Source organism: Falco rusticolus, chromosome 4 (genome assembly GCF_015220075.1).
Source record: "Falco rusticolus isolate bFalRus1 chromosome 4, bFalRus1.pri, whole genome shotgun sequence".
NCBI classification, from domain to species: Eukaryota; Metazoa; Chordata; class Aves; order Falconiformes; family Falconidae; genus Falco; species Falco rusticolus.
The window spans coordinates 15,110,194-15,124,987 of record NC_051190.1 but is presented as its reverse complement, the minus strand read 5'-3'; the positions used below and the strand labels follow the sequence as shown (position 1 = coordinate 15,124,987).

The following is a 14,794-nucleotide window of genomic DNA, read 5'->3' as shown; positions in this document are numbered from 1 at the left end:
CACTCAATTCTTATATTCCCCACCAGTTGTATTTTAAATAATAGCATCTTAAAGGACAGCAGTGACAGTCTAAGTGTTGCGGAACAAAGCATTCACACAGTTAGTGCCCACTAGCATGACAGCATGGCCACAGTTCCTATTCTTAATGGACACTTTTCCTCACTCACGGGGTCACATCCCTTACTCTTGTGAAGCCTACTTCTATTAACTTCTACTAATGTTCATGGTAGTTGCATAGTATCTTGGAGAGAAAGGATCCCACATATTCGACAGAAAACACATCAGTAAGGACACAGAAAAAGAACAGAAGCATCATATGTAGTGCTAATAATTTCACACAGAAAATGAAGGATCAAAGACACAAATAGGAAAGAGATGCCTTGAATACACCATAAGATTAAAGAGAAAAACAACTGTATGCATTTTCTACATGGGTTCTCTTTACAAAGCCATAGTTAAGTAAACAGACAAACCCCAACACATATACATGCTTGGCTACTGTCTGCTTTTTTGTTCTCTGAGAAACTCAGATGGTTCTGATTACTTAAAATAGAGCATTCCTTGAATGAGTCAGCTTCCAACAGTAAGGCTGATCAGTGGAACAGTCACCAAGAGAGCAAGGCACACAAGCCCCGCCAGTGCTAGCACCACAACTCAACTGGGAAACTCCGGTAACAAAAGCACCATCACCTACAACATCCTGCCCCAGGACAGTGCAAACTCCCATTCTATATCCATAGATCACATATGTTAATAATTAGATATCACATATCTGAAGGCTCAAAAAGGAGTTTCCTGATTTAGGTAACTGAGTAAGGAGGAACATTTCCCCACAGCCACTTCTGGTTTTCCACAATCTCATGCAATAATTGTCACATTAGTTTTACATAATAGTTTTTCAGAAAAGCAGCTGTGAGTAGGTATAGTCCCTTCAGAGCTACTAGCACTTAAGATACAAGCATCTGCATCAATATCCAATACTGTAATCTCCTCCTAAAGTCCTGACCTTCTCACTATTCATTTTTTCAGCCTACTGCAAGGCTAAAGAGCATCTGCTCAGGTCACCAGCAAAGTGTTCTCAGCGTCAACAGATGCAACATTTGACATCGAGAGGCATCTTTAAATATCTGGAATATTATGCTCTGAAGTAGCATACACTACACAAGGGAGGGCTAGTCAGAAAGCCCTGGATCTGCTAGATGTCTCAGTTGCATATTTCTGTAGGATTTCTTTCTAAGTTTTGTTTTATTTTAAAAAACAGCTTATGTATTTACAAAAATATTTCTGTGCTAATGACAAGGCACCCGAACTACTGTCACTACTGCGGGTATTAGAAACATACCGAGTTCTGTGGCAATTATAAGGATGTCCTAGAAATCATTTCAAACTTGTCCATTCAGTGGTTAGCCTAACGGAAAAGATTATTGTGAAAAGACTACACTGAAGCACATTCATGATCCATACCTACTTCTTGCTTTGACTGTGCTGCACCTATCCCACATTCCTGTTAGACTACAAGTAATGGGGCCAGTTGCAATTTAGGAAGTCTTTGGCAAACCATAAGACACTATCATGGAATAAATACTTCGGCAAAACATACAAATACACACACGCAGAGAAACCCTGCTAGAAATGTAGTTGGAGCTTCCTGAAAAATCTGAAAAAGAATATCTAGGAGATTTCAGTCTGTTCACTTTTACAGTTCCTACTTAAAGACAAGTTTAGTCTTTGGTTTTCAGTGTTTGCTCACTTCCAAATTTGGTTTAAAGAGCTGCTAGTGTAGACATAATGAAGTTTGTTCTGAAAGGCTGATTGTGTTGCCTTCTACCTTTTTGACAGAACCCATTTAAAATGGGCCTTCTTCATTTAATTATCTAGTCTTTATTTTTGCAAGTTTTATTTTTGAGCTGGAATAAATGTCTACAGACACACTTCTGACTATAACAACAGGCTTATTTTATAAGGCTTAAAAATAGTTTTCTTTACAATCAGCCAGTGAAGCAAGAGCTCTGTGGTGCTGGCTCCGTGGCTCTGTCCAGGGCACATGCAGTATGAGCACAGGGCACTGCGGCTCACGGGGTCCTGTCACAGGACATTTAGGTATGTAGGTGCCTATGTTACAGACCCAAGGGCTGTCTGACTCCTGATCAATAATTAAGGTTTATTCACATTAAACTCTTGTGCCTGAGAGGAGCACTGTTACCAGGCAGCACACAATAATGCTACAGATCTCTTATGAAACCAGGAAAATTCCTGATTCTCCAGAGTTTAAACCAGCTCCTGGACCATCCGCCCTCCACAAGAGCATGGAGCCACAGAAGGGTTTCCTACAGGCTACAGAGGAATTACTCTAAAAGAACAGCATAGGACAGATAATATCCTGTGGAAGAGAAAAGACTGAGGGCTCTCTGCAATATGGCTTTTGCATATTGCAATAGTGGGTGGGGTGGTTTTTTTTGGTTTTTTTTTTTGTTGTTTTTGGGGGTTTTTTTTTTGGTTTTTTTTTTTTTTTTTTTTTGCATATTGCAATACGACAAAATTGTTTGCCATAGCAAAAAGGCTATGCCCTTTTTCCACCCCTGGGCAGGAAAGCCACAACTGGCTGGCTGCATTCAGACCTCTCCACCCTGACCAGGATTTATTACAGAACACTTAAGCCCCAAAATACAAAAGCTCTCTGCAAGCAGGCAGGCACAGCTATAAATGTAAAGAGGCTTCTGCAGCTATAAATCAGTACCGCTCAATCAAAATCAATATAAAGCCACAGTTGCCTAATGCAGACCCAGCAGACGTATAGGCGTGCTGGTCAATATTGGGGTTCAACAGATAACTGTCCACTGACAGCTGTTGGAAGCTGTCCTGGTTCTATTTGTAGAATTGTAGAACCATTTAGGCTGGAAAAGGTCTTTAAGATCATTTACTCCATTTGGCAAATTCCCTTAGAAGAAACTTCAGATTCACGAGCGCACAGTCTAACATAACTTTCTTCCCTGTCTGTAATTGCTGGGGCTGGGCCAGCAGATGTTGTACAACTAACCGGAGGGGAACTGGCCTAATCATTTGAGGATAGGAAAGGGAAGCAGCCTACCAGATAATGTTTGTAGAAGAGTCTGGAAACCATTGGCACAGGCTAATTGCTTACTGCAGAGTAAAGTTTCCACTCTCCATTGGCTCATTTGATGTATATTTCCTAGTCATGTCCAAAACCCTGCCCGTAGGACAATCGTTGTTAGCACAAACTGCTTAGTCAAGCCCTGCTCAGGTTCCTAGGAAATATTCTGGAGAATGAGGAATCAAGGAGAAACAGATAACATAGTCATCCTCCTCACTGTGCTCTGCTAGAAACAAACATCTGTCTGGCATCTGGCTCACCATTTACTCCCACCTTCAACCTAAACACAGAAGCTAGGCATTTTCATTACTTCTGGTCACCTCAGTGAGCAAATCTGGACAAAAAACATCAGATAAGGGACGCTGAACATCCCACATAGAGCTGGAAGGAACCAAGTGAGGGGAAGAGAGAGGGAGAGACTCCTACATATAAAAAGCCATGACAAAGCAGCAGCCTATAGAAATATCCCGTTTCTAACAGAGCACAGGCTAGGCTCCTTTCTGCCATCTGATTGCCATCTTGATTTCGTCCCTTTCTCAGGAAGATGCTTGAAGTACTGAGACTTCTGTAGGACACAGCATCAACCCTGGAAAATTCCTTTAGAATCTCTACTTGTCTTTTCCCTCTCAGACACAACCCAAATCATTGCCTGCATTCACACTTAGCACATGGCCCTGTCCCTCCTGCTCCCAGGCACACGTGGGGCTCAGCAGGGCAAAGCTGCTCCTCCTTGCAGGCAGAAACAACAACACAGCTCAGGACACCAGATCTTCATCTACCTCCAAGATTCTCTTGCTCAGATGCAGTACACACATGACCCACATAGCCAGGGCATACAGTACGCAGGCTGTTTGCTCCCACGTGTACCTCAAGTCACAAAACCATGGATGAAGACCCAGGTTCTGCAGCTGGAATACTTTGTCCCAAACCAGTTTGCCTGGAATGCCACTTCAAATCACCCTGTTCAAACAGTAGCCTGACAAAGCATCCTAAGAAATGATATTACACCCTCTTCTGGTTTCTTGACAAGTGCTGGTAAATATATCATTCCCACCTTTTCCATCTCCTAATTTACTCCTTTTATCAGCAATAGTGACTAAAAGGTTCTAATTAGATAGCACTAATCAGGTAGAATGGCATGTGATTGACAGCTGAGAAGTCACTATCTGTTCTCTGAAAAACAGATTGACTATTTTCCTCATAGAAGCGGGAGATTTATCAATAGACAAAACTATGAAAAACCCCAAAAGGTAAGGTGTAATTACACATCAGGACTATACATTTTATTTTGACATAAATCTAAAAAGGATTTGTGGGTGGTAAAAGCTTTTTTAGAGGGGTGAACAAGTGATACTACTCAAAGGAAAAACACCACCATCACAAAAACAGAATTAGGAAAACTGTCTATGCATAAACTGGTGTTAGATAGATTTGTGGGGGGTTTATGCTTTGTTTGCTTGCTTTGGGGGTTTTGGGGTTTTTTTTTGGTGTGGTTGGTTGGTTGAAGGACATCTTTCTGTACATTTTTTGGTGACAGAGACAAAAAAAACCCTGCCAAGTGGAACTTAACTTGTAATATTTTACACAAGACAGCAGATAGGAACAGGCCATTCATTCCAACATACAAATTTTCCTCTATTTTCTTATTTCTACTCTTAATGAGTTTGGGGGCTTAAAAAATCTGAAGTTATTTTAAGCTGCAATATGGAAATAATATCTTGTGGCAACATTTGTCCATCTGATAATCTCAAAGTTTAACAAAAGCGCCCATTTGTCCTACATTACTATGTAATTTTTCTTGCCCGACTACATTGAGATACCTTGTATTTAGAGATCTAATAGAGAAATCTTGTGACTTTTGGTATTTTGTACATCAATGGAAAACAACATCTAAGTATACCCATAAAATTTCATTTCCACTGAAATTTATGGTCTGTATAAAAGAAAGGAGCTGGCAGTTAAAAATCAACATTTGTCTGTTTATCTGGTATCAGTATTCAGTCTTCCTAGAAAGTAGTATTTTTCCTTCTGCTAAAAGCAGGCCCGCACAACATTCCTCTCTGATGAGCACCAAATGTTTGAAATGCATCTCAGGTCTTCCAAAAAAGCAAGCACAAGTTCATTACGATGTTTGAAATCTTGAAATAAAAACTTCCTAGATATTAGACATTTTCCCCCAGAGTCAACATAGCTATTAATAAGATTTCAAGTTCTTGGTTTTTTTAACAACTTCAAATACAGGCTTGGAATTTTCTAGACCTGAACCATCCATCAAACCATACATCAAAGACATCACTCTGAAGTATATTTTGATTTGTGGCACTTCAAAATTGTGCAGACACATCAGGTTTTCCATAAGAGTTGTAAGAGCAGTGGGACAAACAATCAAATACCCTCCCAATGTCCTGCCTTCTCAGCATCATGCATCCTGGTGTGATGCTGCACTGACAGGTCTCATTGTTGTTATTATATGCTACCGCAAAAATATATGCATAGAAGGAAATAATTGTAAAATATTTAGGGTTTTTTTGTTTGCTTGTTTTTGTTTTTTTTTCATCTGGATATATATATGGATGCCTTCAGTCTTCCTAGATGGCTTGACAGGGTAAGCAAATTATGAGCTTGAGAATGTACTGATTGGACAGGAAAAGTAAAGAAAAATTTGTGAGAGGATGCCTTTTTAAGGGTGCGTTAAACTAAAAGAAGGCAGAGAAGGAACAAAATAACAAGGCAAATCTTGCAGGTAAATGGCATAAATGCAAGAAAGAAGAGGATGCCTGTAGAGACAGTTTTGCAAGGAAGTCAGCAGAAGAAAATTCACTGTAAATCTAATCTAAACTATTTCTGAGCATAGTAGTAGCAAAAAGCAAGTAAACAATTTGATTTTGGAGATATTTTATGTTTCAGTCCTCTGAAGAAGTCAACTCACCCGAGTATGCCCAGTAAGGATCCCCCGAAGCCTTTCGCCTCCGTATCTGCACAGAACTACCATGTCTGTTTTCATGCAGAGCACCAACATAACCTTCAGTCAGAGCTGGAAAGAGAAAAAGCATAAATCATTAAGAAAGTGCTATTTACTCCCTAGAGTTTACACTGTTGAGATTAAATCTTTGCAAAAGAGACTACAAAGTTGGCATTGCTTAGAAAACATTTAACAGGCATGTTCCTCACCCGTGAAAACCCACCATCCCAAGATGATTCACAGAAGCCAGGACTCACTGATGGCGTTATTCTGATCTGGCACATGCCTGCGTAACTCCAGTAACTTCCATAAAGAAATTCCAATATAGACAAGTATGAACCAAGTCATCTGACCAAGCTTCCTCTGTCCAGACCCAAAAGACAGCTTCCTTTGCTAGTGGTTACCAAGCTCCTAATTGTAATTCAACACCAAAATTATCAAGATCCTTAGAAGAATACAGATGCAAGTGTGTGTAATATGCCAGTACAGTGTTACCCTGGTTATCATAACTGTACCTGTTTTAAAACTCATCTGAAAATCCCACGTAGAACTGATTCACTCAGGACTGAATTAACCTCCTCCATGCAGAGCCCCCGGACCTGAGTCCACAGCACACTGGGTAGCAGTCCCAATACAAGCAAGGCTTGAGTAACATCACTTCATGCAATTCACTGAAGCAAGACAGACATGTAGCCCTGCCTTCTAGCCTGAGGAAGGTTGCATATGTCAGACAAAATAGCCAGCTGCAACACCAATGCCTTGCAACATGAAACCAAGAAGCCAGTAATGAAAAAATCTTTGTAAGACTTCACAAGCTAGAACAAATTAAATTCATCAACCAAAACAGATAAGAACACATCCTACATTGCATCCCAGGATTTTCTTTTATACATCAAACCATATATTATTTTCTCTTGTAAAGGAATGCTTAACTTCCATAAGGTCATTTCAGTTTTTTACATGCAAAATTCTTATTGTTTCTATGCATCTGACTGAACCAAACTGGACGTATGTAAATTCACAAATGTCAAGAGAAAGTCTATGATAGATCCAATTATTTTTTCTCAGAGCACCTCAACCAAAAACTTTTCTGCTATAGTAAACACGCACAAACAAACCAAAAAAAACCCGACCTTACATCCACAAACAAAGAACAAATACGCAACAACTGGCTTTATGGCAATTTAAGTCCAACTGATTCCAAACCACTTGTTTGATTGGTAATAAACAAGCTGAATAATGCAAATTAAAACTTCAGAAAACAATGTAAAGTACTGCTACCCATATGCAGTCACCAAGCACCATATTCCTTTCTGTTTCCAGGTCAACCACATCTGGGCTGAAGCTAAGCTTGTAACAGGACTTTACTGAACATCAAGCACCATTAAGTCAGCATTTGGCTTGCTTTCCCTTTAGATAAGCTTCTGGGTGACACCTCTTCAGTATCAGAGTAGCAAAGAGCATGCTGTGTCTGAGGACTATCCATGTACGCTATACGGCTCTATAGATAACCTTCACTCCACAACATGGATCATGGATTTCTGCAGATTCTGGAATCCTGAAGTGGTAGAAAGTCATTCAGTCTCAGGAAAGCTATTACAGGTTTGCTGCTGCCAAATTTTCTCTTGTGCAAGCAAAGGTACTAATTGTGCAATTTATTGTGAGCCTCTGATTTGAATGAGTTTTCCAGATTTCCTGGCAACTTCCTAAATGCTAATTCACTTCAGGCTGCAAACTAGAAACACTGGAACATGTCATGCTACCAGGATTTGTAGGCAACACAATATCATCACATTCCTCTTCTGGTTTACCTTAAGATGTCTATCTGGCTGGGGGGCAACAGACGCTCATTTCAGCAGGAACGAACAGGTAAGGGATGTGGAGACCCACACCCTCTCAGGGAGGCAGGGGAAGCAAAACAAAAATCCAAAAACCTGAGCAAAGATCAGAGACCATGAAAGTCCCAAGGAAGAGAACATCGGAATAAACTAAGTGGATGACTGTAAATGCTATCAGTAAAAAAGGTCCAATTATTCACTTTCATATCACATGTGCTGAGAAATACACCTACAGACTCTCCTTATTACAAAATAAAAGACAACAGCAGCTTTCTTCCAAGCATCCTTTACATAGAGGAGGCAAATAGATGTGAGGCTTCTGTCACCCAGAAAAATTGATTCCTGCAGGCAGATGAAAGATTTCACCCTGCCCCCTACAAGGAATAAGGTACTCCTGCAGGTACCTGCCCAGTGAGCCCTTCTCTGGCTTACTCACCATCAGACGAAAGAAACTACATCTAAATAATCTATATTTGTTCAAAGTAAAAAGGCTCTGAGTCAATGCAAACCATCTGAAGTTCTAAACCCCTTTGTACTCCCGTAGCTTGAACCATCAAAAAGCCACATGGCAACCACGATGTGGCTATGAATCATACCATTGATTTTCAGTATCCTCTGTGCAGAAAATTAAATTATGCAAATCCAAGCCTTCATGCCTAACCTTAATATAAAATAGAACATTTGCTTCAGTCAGCATCTTATTTATGCAATTAAAACCCTGACATTCTTGTAAAAATATGCAGGTTTAGTTTTCTGCATAGACACTTAATAGATCTGTACATTTATCTATACTTATAAATGGTGAAGAGCCATTCTGTACACAAATTTATTCCCACTAAAAAGGATGTTACAAACCAAGAGGGCAGCTGAAGTATATGTCAATAGAACTGTGGGAAGGAGCTTGCTGGTTATACCACCAAACATCTTCTGTAGGACTGAAAAAAGAAACAAATTGGAACAGCCTGTTCTAAGTAAAATCCTGCATCATTTTTAGGCAGCCCAGCATTAATGTCAATCATCCCTTTACAAACGTGCAATAATTCAGTAGTCATTAGCAATGCAGAAAAGATATATGTTAACTGGATAGCTGCAAAAACTCTGGGAAGAGGATGACAGGTCAAGATCTCTGGCAAGCCTGTGAACTAGAAAGGTAATGGTGTGTCTCTTATCAGAAATCAGGACACCACCTTCTTCCCTAAGCCAGCTCCATTGCCTCGTCTGTTCACTGTATGACCACGCATGTCTGGATGGGGCCACACAAACACTCCAAGAACACACTGTGGGAACAAATAGCTGTTTTTGGCAATATATCTTATACTGGTAAGGTCATCAGGAAACCACAGACTCAATCTCATGGTGCTTTTGTTCCGTTATATCAACTGGGGTCACTGGACTTTCTCACACTGAAGAAGTACAAAGTACAGAACAGTGGCTTTTCAGGTAGAAGTTCGGAAGAGCCAAAGCATTCAAGACAAGTTATTTTAAAAAAGAAACTGCTTCATAAATCAAAACCATCTCGTATTTCAGGCAGAATTGTTACTTTTTCCAGACTTTGAGGGTGGGGGTGGAGGTGCACCTTCCAACCAAAACAACTTGATACTACCAATGAAAATTTAACAGCCATCTCAGTGCTCCTGAATCTACTTTTTTCACTGAAAATAAATACAGCTGAAATACTTTGTTCAGCTCCAGCCATTAGAGTACATTTATTCTATTTTGTGAAATGCTCAGTTCCACAGTTTCAAAAGCTACACATGCAAATAAAAGACTAACTCAATTGGTATCTTCTGGTGGTTCTAACATCCAAACAAGTTTAGAGGAAAATATTTAAGAACGTTAAGTTACATTAGCACCAATCGCTACAGGTTTCCACAAGACTTTTTCAGCTGGGACACAGTTAACAGCTCAAGAACTGAGAGCAGCCAAGTGGTTTCCTGCTCCACTCCTGCAAAACTGGATGCTGATGAAGAGCCAGCAATTAGATGTGCTGGCCCAGCACAGAGGAGACACAGGGAAGCTCCACTCTTCTGGGAACCCTTGAAAAGCTGGGGAAGTGGAGATCAGGCCAATAGGAGGGGCAGGAACAAGGCTCAAAATGCAGCAGCCAACATAGAGGGGTGGGCTGGAATATGGGCACATACATGCATCAGGAGGCAGAGGGAAAGAAAAGGGACAGCAGAAGCCCTTGCCATGTGAGGTTTCATTTGATACATCATGCCAGTGCTAATGGAAGAGGAGTAATGAATACTATAATATATGGTCTGAGACTTGCAGATACACGATTAGAAGAGAAGGGGACCAATCTTACACTCAGATACACAAGCGTGAAATTAAATCCTGAGCAACTCCTCTGGCTGCTGGTGCAGTATTGGCACCTATGAAGCGTAACACCTGCAGTCAGTGGAGTTGTGCTGTGCCTATCAGAACTACTTCTGCAAGGAATAGAGGATCCTTCAGAGCTAACATGGAGAAATCTCTTACACACAATTTCATATAATTCTAATCGGTACTGAACGCTACATGATTTTAGATGATGTGCTAAATGAATCAACCCATGCTGCATATCTGCAGGCAGCAAAAGCAATGCAATGCTGGAACATGCCTTAGCATTCTGATCAGCTTTCCATTCACTCCGTCTCAATGTATTAACTTTCCAATAAAAATTATTTGATAAGTGCCCTCAGAGGTACGATAACGTAATTCCTGCCTGAATACCTTACTGGTATTCATAGTTCACATGAAAACACAAAATTTTATCCCCAATCTACCTTAAATATAAAGCTATTATACTATTCAGAGAGATTATACCCTTGGCATTAGTGTTTAAAAGGTATCAAGCCATCAGCTATGTAAGGAAAATCCTTTAAGGTCGATACTTTATGTCTGAATGGTGAAATCATTAGTTATGATGGTAGATTAACTAGATTGTGTGCCAAACATGGATTCTTCTAAGCCTTCTTTGAAGACAAGGATTGCACTCAAATCTGTTTTCAGCTGTTCCGATTAAAATGGTACAAAGTCAAAGGTAAACAGATTGCCCAGCTCATAATCATTCCGTGACTTGCCACTGGATTACACTAGGAGCTGAATCAGTTTTACTCCTAGTCCCTAACATGGCCATGCTTTTTAACTGATGTAGTCCAACTTGCTGCTACCACTGGAAAGCAAGTGGAGCCAAGAGACATGGCTATTGGAACCTGGAGCAGTGTCACACTATGAAAACACTTAAGGCACGGAATTTAAAAATAAATTCTTGCTAGTGTGTAGCAAAACCGCACCAAATCAGAAGGAATGCTAGCAATTAGTTCTGTACCAAATCAATGCCTGTAATTTTTCCTTGAAGACTGCACAACCAACACTGCATTTTACAAGGTGGAGGGGGCACAGAAACAGTACCTGAAGGACTTTTGTATCATCTCTTAAATGAAGTTTAAGAGATCATTGAGCCAAGACACTGAGCCATCTGCAAGCCTAAAGCTTCAAGCAAGCCTAGCTGAAGAAAAGCAGCATCTTTATCTAGGTGCACTTACTGTATTTTTAATCAAACTGTGCTAAAGAGAAGCAGGTAAGCTGAAGACACCACAATGCTATACACTGTAACACACACTCTGCTGAAAACAGTTCAGTCCTCTGGGCAATTTCTTAGAATAAATGTCAAAGGAGCTAAAAGGGAAGGGGGGGGGGGGGGGGGGGGGGGGGGGAGGGAAGGAGAGACAGGAATGGACAGGACATGGGACGGATAGGAAATAAATGTATACTATTAAACAATTGAAATAGCTTTGTACAATTAAAATAAATAATGGTTAAATTCATCTCTCTATGCTCTTTCACAGGCAACTTCCTAAACAAAACTAGGCTATTTGCCTTAAATATTTTACCACCTTTTGACAGCAAATAAATCTAGAAATATTTCAGACACAGCTAATCCATTTTGATAGTGCATTACTTTAAACAGACTCTTCAACTATATTTTGCAGAGTATTTTATATCTTGCCAAAGAAGGATGAAATTTAGAACAACATATGGTGGTCAGACAGTATCAACAAATTATATTCTGATTGAGACTTCTTCCTTTGATTATACTGCAGAGATTTCTTCTGATTACCAGATAAAAGAAAAAATCTATTCTCTTATGAATGCACATGCAATTTTCGCAGTTTTCCATTAATGAAATATGGGAGTTACAAATCAAAAGTTTCTTGCAACTAAGTGAAATAACAGACACCGAGATGCTACATCTGCCAGGACATGTATATCCCTTTCCCAGATGACAGTCACTCAGGCAACCCCTTAATTCCTGCGTGAGCACAATCCACAGGTCTATCTCTAAAAATGACATGAGGAATTTTCACACCATTCATTCTCCGTTTTTCACGTGTCTGATAGATGACGTCGTAACAGCGCAAATCCCAAGAAGAAGAATATAAATGCAGAGCACAGCAGGCCTTTACAGGAACTAACCAGCAGACTGCAATTTGAAGATGAAAAATAGTCCAGGGAACACGCTGTCAAACTGTGGGGATTAAATTAACTAGCAGAATTAAAAGCCCTTATCCCAAACATGAATACACCAGTCACTAGGTGCATTAACCCTTGGTAACCTGTTGAGTTCAAAGCCAGCAAGTAAAGTGTAATGCAATTTTATATTACTCCAATGTATCAATGCCAGTCCCAAGGCATTACACCTGATGTCAACAAGCAACAGAAAACAGATTTGCAGTGCAGTCTTTTCCTTGCATTACAAGGGACGGAGCTTAAGCGTGACAGGGAAATCGCCTGCTTCAGAGCAAGCCTTATGGCAAACTAGAACAAGGACACCAAAGTGTACCGCAATGCCCGGTGCTATCAGCCACTCTCTAGCAGAGCAGATGCCCACCCAAGGAAAAGCAAACCAGTCTCCTCAGTCATGAGTTCCCACAGATCCTTCTCTCAGGCTGCCTGGCTTTATAAGCAAGATGAGCAAAAGCTCATTAGCAAGACAGTAATGCAACTTCAAGTTGCATTAATGATGCCCCATTAAGGGGACCCAGAAAAAGAAGCTTGGGAGGCCAGGAAGAGACAGATGCTGCTGGATGATTAGAAAAGGCTTGATTTTGCATTTTCATGGCTTACAGTCTGCTGGCATCAGCTGTGCAAGATATGATATAGCTGGTAAATTTGGACCACTGATGTCAACTGGCATCACCTGCAGCACTTCTGCTAGGAATAAGCAAAGTCAGCCAGATAACCAACAATGCCAACAATTTCCATCTCAATATAAACCCACACAAATTAAACCAAATGCAACATCACCCCTTCCCACCCCTTCCAGGAGGGTGGTGCCCTGCAGTAAATTTTCTGCCAGAGAGCTTGGGGAATACCCTTAGAATAAGGGTTCTCAGACTGCACTACGTGAGCTCAAATCTACCCATGTGTGAGCAACAAGTCATGAACAAAAACCCCAGTCTGTAATCTTTTCCCTGAGAAAATGCAGAAATGCTTAGCAGAAAAAAATAGCTCAGACAATGGCACTCCTCCAGGACGGAAGGTCTGCTGTTTGTGTCACAGTGCAAACAGTATGCAATGGTGATAGGTGCGGAAACGATGTTTGAGGACCCCCGCTTCAGAAACATCCATCCCCCATCACTGAGAACTGCAAATGCATCAAAACCAGCTGTGTGTGATCCAAACCCAGAGAAAATCCTTCATCCCACCAAACTGTTCCCTGACACCTCCCTGCATGCAGAAATAAACTCCATTTAACTTTAAGACAAAGTTTTCTTTGTACCAGAATGGTATTCTGGTCATCTAAGTCGAAATACCTTAGAGAAGACTAATGCACATTACATCTTAAAAAATGGACTCCTTTTAAGCACTTCTGATTTGGGTAGCAAGACAGAAAAATAATTGGGAGCATCTGAAAACTCTGTAACCTTGAAAACTCTTAGTCTGTGCATCCTTCACAGTCCTTCAGACCTCTGTTAACCATCATTATCTGCATTTCTTAAAAGGAGGAATCCTCATCCTTGTTCATCGCCTCTCCATGCTGTATTTCAGAAGGGTCATGTCACCTCTGAATTTTATTCATAACAATGCACGATGCAAAAGCAGAAATAAAACTTCATAGCAGAGGTTCATACGCAAGGCTGACCTCCACAAGAAAGCTGATGGTCTCTCAGCCAATGCTGACTGAATCACAGCAGATATTAGGGAGAAAACAGATAAAGTCAGTTCTCTGATATCTAGAGTAACCTTGCCAGACTGAACCAAGGCAACGAAACCAAGGTTTCACAGCAAAATGACTGCTTACACAGCCAGCTCCAGTGCCTTTGCACCATTTCCCCAAGAGCAAGCCTGAAGTCAAGCTTGGAACAAGCTGGAATGCAGAGGCAGCACAGCGTATTTGTGTGGAAGAGACCTGAATCCATCAGCACTGGCACACCCAGAAGGGGCTAGATTGGTCTCGTCATTCATGGCATGGTTTATCCAGGAAATGTATAAGCCACACATGTATACGAGTGACTTGTTTGTACGATGAATTAACAATAGCAAAAGGGCTTTATTTCACTTCATGCCTTATTGCAAGTACCTAAACCTTAAGGCTGGATCCACCTGTCTTACTCTCACCCTCACAGAAGAGGTGCTGCAGCATGCACAGTGTTAGAAGAGCCGCCTCTGAAGAGCAGATAAATGTGATATTTATGGAGTATTTTGTACCTTCACTTCCTTGTTTAATATAGAATCATACCATTTTCATTTCACTAAATCCAGTAATACTCACAAAACCACACTAACTCACACAAAATCACCAGTTTCACCTCTCTCCTCTGGAAATAATTTGCTTGTATCCACTGACGGTATTTGTCATAGTACAGCCTTATTTTTTAGAACAGATTCCCCTAA

General features: G+C 40.6%; 1 protein-coding gene across 1 annotated transcript in view; it reads right to left on the bottom strand.

The window, feature by feature from the left end:
- PTPRG (protein tyrosine phosphatase receptor type G) overlaps positions 1–14,794 on the bottom strand; it is a 412,655-nt gene that overhangs the window by 316,398 nt on the left and 81,463 nt on the right. Inside the window, exon 2 of the mRNA XM_037383177.1 lies at positions 6,042–6,146. Coding sequence (XP_037239074.1) covers positions 6,042–6,146 — 105 coding nt within the window. The remainder of the gene's footprint in view (positions 1–6,041; positions 6,147–14,794) is intronic.